Source organism: Nematolebias whitei, chromosome 3, assembly GCF_014905685.2.
Source record: "Nematolebias whitei isolate Nwh7 chromosome 3, NemWhi1, whole genome shotgun sequence".
NCBI lineage: Eukaryota > Metazoa > Chordata > Actinopteri > Cyprinodontiformes > Rivulidae > Nematolebias > Nematolebias whitei.
The window spans coordinates 51,032,938-51,036,019 of NC_056500.1; the positions used below are offsets into that span (position 1 = coordinate 51,032,938).

Below are 3,082 nucleotides of genomic sequence, written 5' to 3' on the forward strand. Positions count from 1 at the left end.
CTTGCTTAGAAATGGCTTCCTCTTTGCACTGTAGAGTTTCAGCTGGCAACGGCGGATGGCACGGTGGATTGTGTTCACTGACAATGCTTTCTGGAAGTATTCCTGAGCCCATTCTGTTATTTCCTTGACAGTGGCATTCCTGTTTGAGGTGCAGTGACGTTTAAGGGCCCGGAGATCACGAGCATCCAGTAGAGTTTTACGGCCTTGACCCTTACGCACAGTGATTGTTCCAGATTCTCTGAATCTTTTGATGATGTTATGCATGGTTGATGATGATAACTTAAAACTCTGAGAAGCTCTTTTTATACCCAATCATGTTGTCAATTGACCTAATTAGTGTTAAATGGTCTTCCAGCTGTTCGTTATATGCTCAATTTCCTTTTTCCAGCCACTTATTGCTACTTGTCCCAACTTTTTTGGAATTTGTTGACACTGTGAAATTTTGAATCAACATATTTTTCCTTTAAAATGTTACATTTACTCAGATTAAACTTTTGATCTGTCATCTATGTTATATTACAAATAAAATATTGACATTTGCCATCACATCATTGCATTCAGTTTTTATTCACAATTTGTTTAGTGTCCCAACTTTTTTGGAATCCGGTTTGTACTTCTAACCTACAAAGCTCTCAACAACCTGGCTCCATCTTATATTACAGATCTTATTCTTCCATATTTTCCTAACAGAGCACTTCACTCTCAGACTGCAGGTTTACTTGTGGTTCCTAGAATTTACAAAAACAGAATGGGAGGCAGATCTTTCAGTTCTCAGGCTCCTCTCTTGTGGAACCAACTTCCAGTTTCTGTCCGTGAGGCTGACACATTATCCAGTTTTAAAACTAGGCTTAAGACTTTCCTTTTTGATAAATCCTATAGTTAGGGTCAGCTTGGGTTTCCTGAGCTGTCCCTTAGTTATGCTGCTATAGACTTAGACTGCTGGAGGACAAACTGACCACAATTTTCACTCTGCTACTGTCTTTACTTACTCTGCTCAACCTGTTTTGTATTTGTAATTATTTTTTTCTATCCTTGACATGTGTTTTTGTTTTTCAGGGACACCTGGACCTACCATTCTGTGTTCGTTTGTCTCTCCTTTCTGTCCTCTCAAACCAGCCGGTCAAAGCAGATGGTCTCTTGTCCTGAGCCTAGTTTTCTGCTGGAGGTTTCTTCCTGTTAAAAGGGAGTTTTTCTTTCCACTGTCTCCACTGTGCTTGCTCAGGATGGGAGACTGCAACGAAGCCAAGATTCAACTTGTCTGCTGGATTCCTTAGATAAAGAACTTTACTAATTGGCTTTTATGTGAATGTTCCTATAAAGTGCCTGAGACAACTTTGTTGTGATTTGGTGCTATATAAATAAACTGAATTGAATTGAATTGAAAATGCTGTTGCGGTGAATGTTGGACTTACCAGGCTCATTGATTCGACCAAAGGAATGTCTGGTGTTGTGTTTGCGTGTCTTGAAGCAGTTTTCACAGAAGTCAAAATCATCACAGTTTTTGCACTTGAATCTTGGGCCATTAATAGGAAACATCTGACAACCATCACACCTGCAGACAATATGGACTTTACATTTTAATAACACACAGAGAATCTGCAACCATATCATATTTCATCTCATATTTAGATATCACACAAAAAAGATGTTATCTGACAACTGGTGAATTCACTAAGTCAAATATACAATTAATGAAAGGAATGGCTTGGTGTTTGCTTAACAATGGTATAATTGTCATGGCAATTTTGTGGTTTTCATAAAAATCACGATCAATGATTTAAGTGAACTGGAGATGTAAAGAGGAAAGACAGGAGATCCACTGGTTACTCCAAAATATACAATCAGCATTTTCATCAGGTATACCACAGTGCATACAGTACTACAGTGCCTTGCAAAAGTATTCGGCCCCCTTGAACGTTTCAACCTTTTGCCACATTTCAGGCTTCAAACATAAAGATAGAAATTTTTAGTTTTTTGTGAAGAACAACAACAAGTGGGACACAATCGTGAAGTGGAATTAAATTTATTGGATGTGTCAAACTTTTTTAACAATTAAAAAACTGAAAAGTGGGGCGTACAATATTATTAGACCCCTTTACTTTCAGAGCAGCAAACTCAGTCCAGAAGTTCAGTGAGGATCTATGAATGATCCAACGTTGTCCCAAATGACTGATGATGATAAATAGAATCCACCTGTGTGTAATCAAGTCTCCGTATAAATGCACCTGCTCTGTGATAGTCTCAGGGTTCTGTTCAAAGCACAGAGAGCATCATGAAGACCAAGAAACACACCAGGCAGGTCCGAGATACTGTTGTGGAGAAGTTTAAAGCCGGATTTGGATACAAAACGATTTCCCAAGCTTTAAACATCCCAAGGAGCACTGTGCAAGCAATCATATTGAAATGGAAGGAGTATCAGACCACTGCAAATCTACCAAGACCCGGCCGTCCCTCTAAACTTTCATCTGGAACAAGGAGAAGACTGATCAGAGATGCAGCCAAGAGGCCCATGATCACTCTGGATGAACTGCAGAGATCTACAGCTGAGGTGGGAGAGTCTGTCCATAGGACAACAATCAGTCGTACACTGCACAAATCTGGCCTTTATGGAAGAGTGGCAAGAAGAAAGCCATTTCTCAAAGATCTCCATAAAAAGTGTTGTTTAAAGTTTGTCACCTGGGAGACACCAAACATGTGGAAGAAGGTGCTCTGGTCACATGAAACCAAAATCCAACTGTTTGGACACAATGTAAAACGATATGTTTGGAGTAAAAGCAACACAGCTCATCACCCTGAACACACCATCCCCACTGTCAAACATGGTGGTGGCAGCATCTGGCCTTTATGGAAGAGTGGCAAGAAGAAAGCTATTTCTCAAAGATATCCATAAAAAGTGTTGTTTAAAGTTTGCCACAAGCACCTGGGAGACACACCAAGCATGTGGAAGAAGGTGCTCTGGTCAGATGAAACCAAAATCCAACTGTTTGGCCACAAGGCAAAACGATATGTTTGGCGTAAATGCAACACAGCTCATCACCCTGAACACACCATCCCCACTGTCAAACATGGTGGTGGCAGCATC

At 40.2% G+C, this 3,082-nt stretch overlaps 1 protein-coding gene across 1 annotated transcript in view; it reads right to left on the reverse strand.

The window, feature by feature from the left end:
• herc2 (HECT and RLD domain containing E3 ubiquitin protein ligase 2) overlaps positions 1–3,082 on the reverse strand; it is a gene marked incomplete in the record, with an annotated part of 472,599 nt that overhangs the window by 220,542 nt on the left and 248,975 nt on the right. Inside the window, 1 exon segment of the mRNA XM_037698316.1 lies at positions 1,413–1,552. Within this exon segment, the coding sequence (XP_037554244.1) occupies positions 1,413–1,552 (140 nt within the window).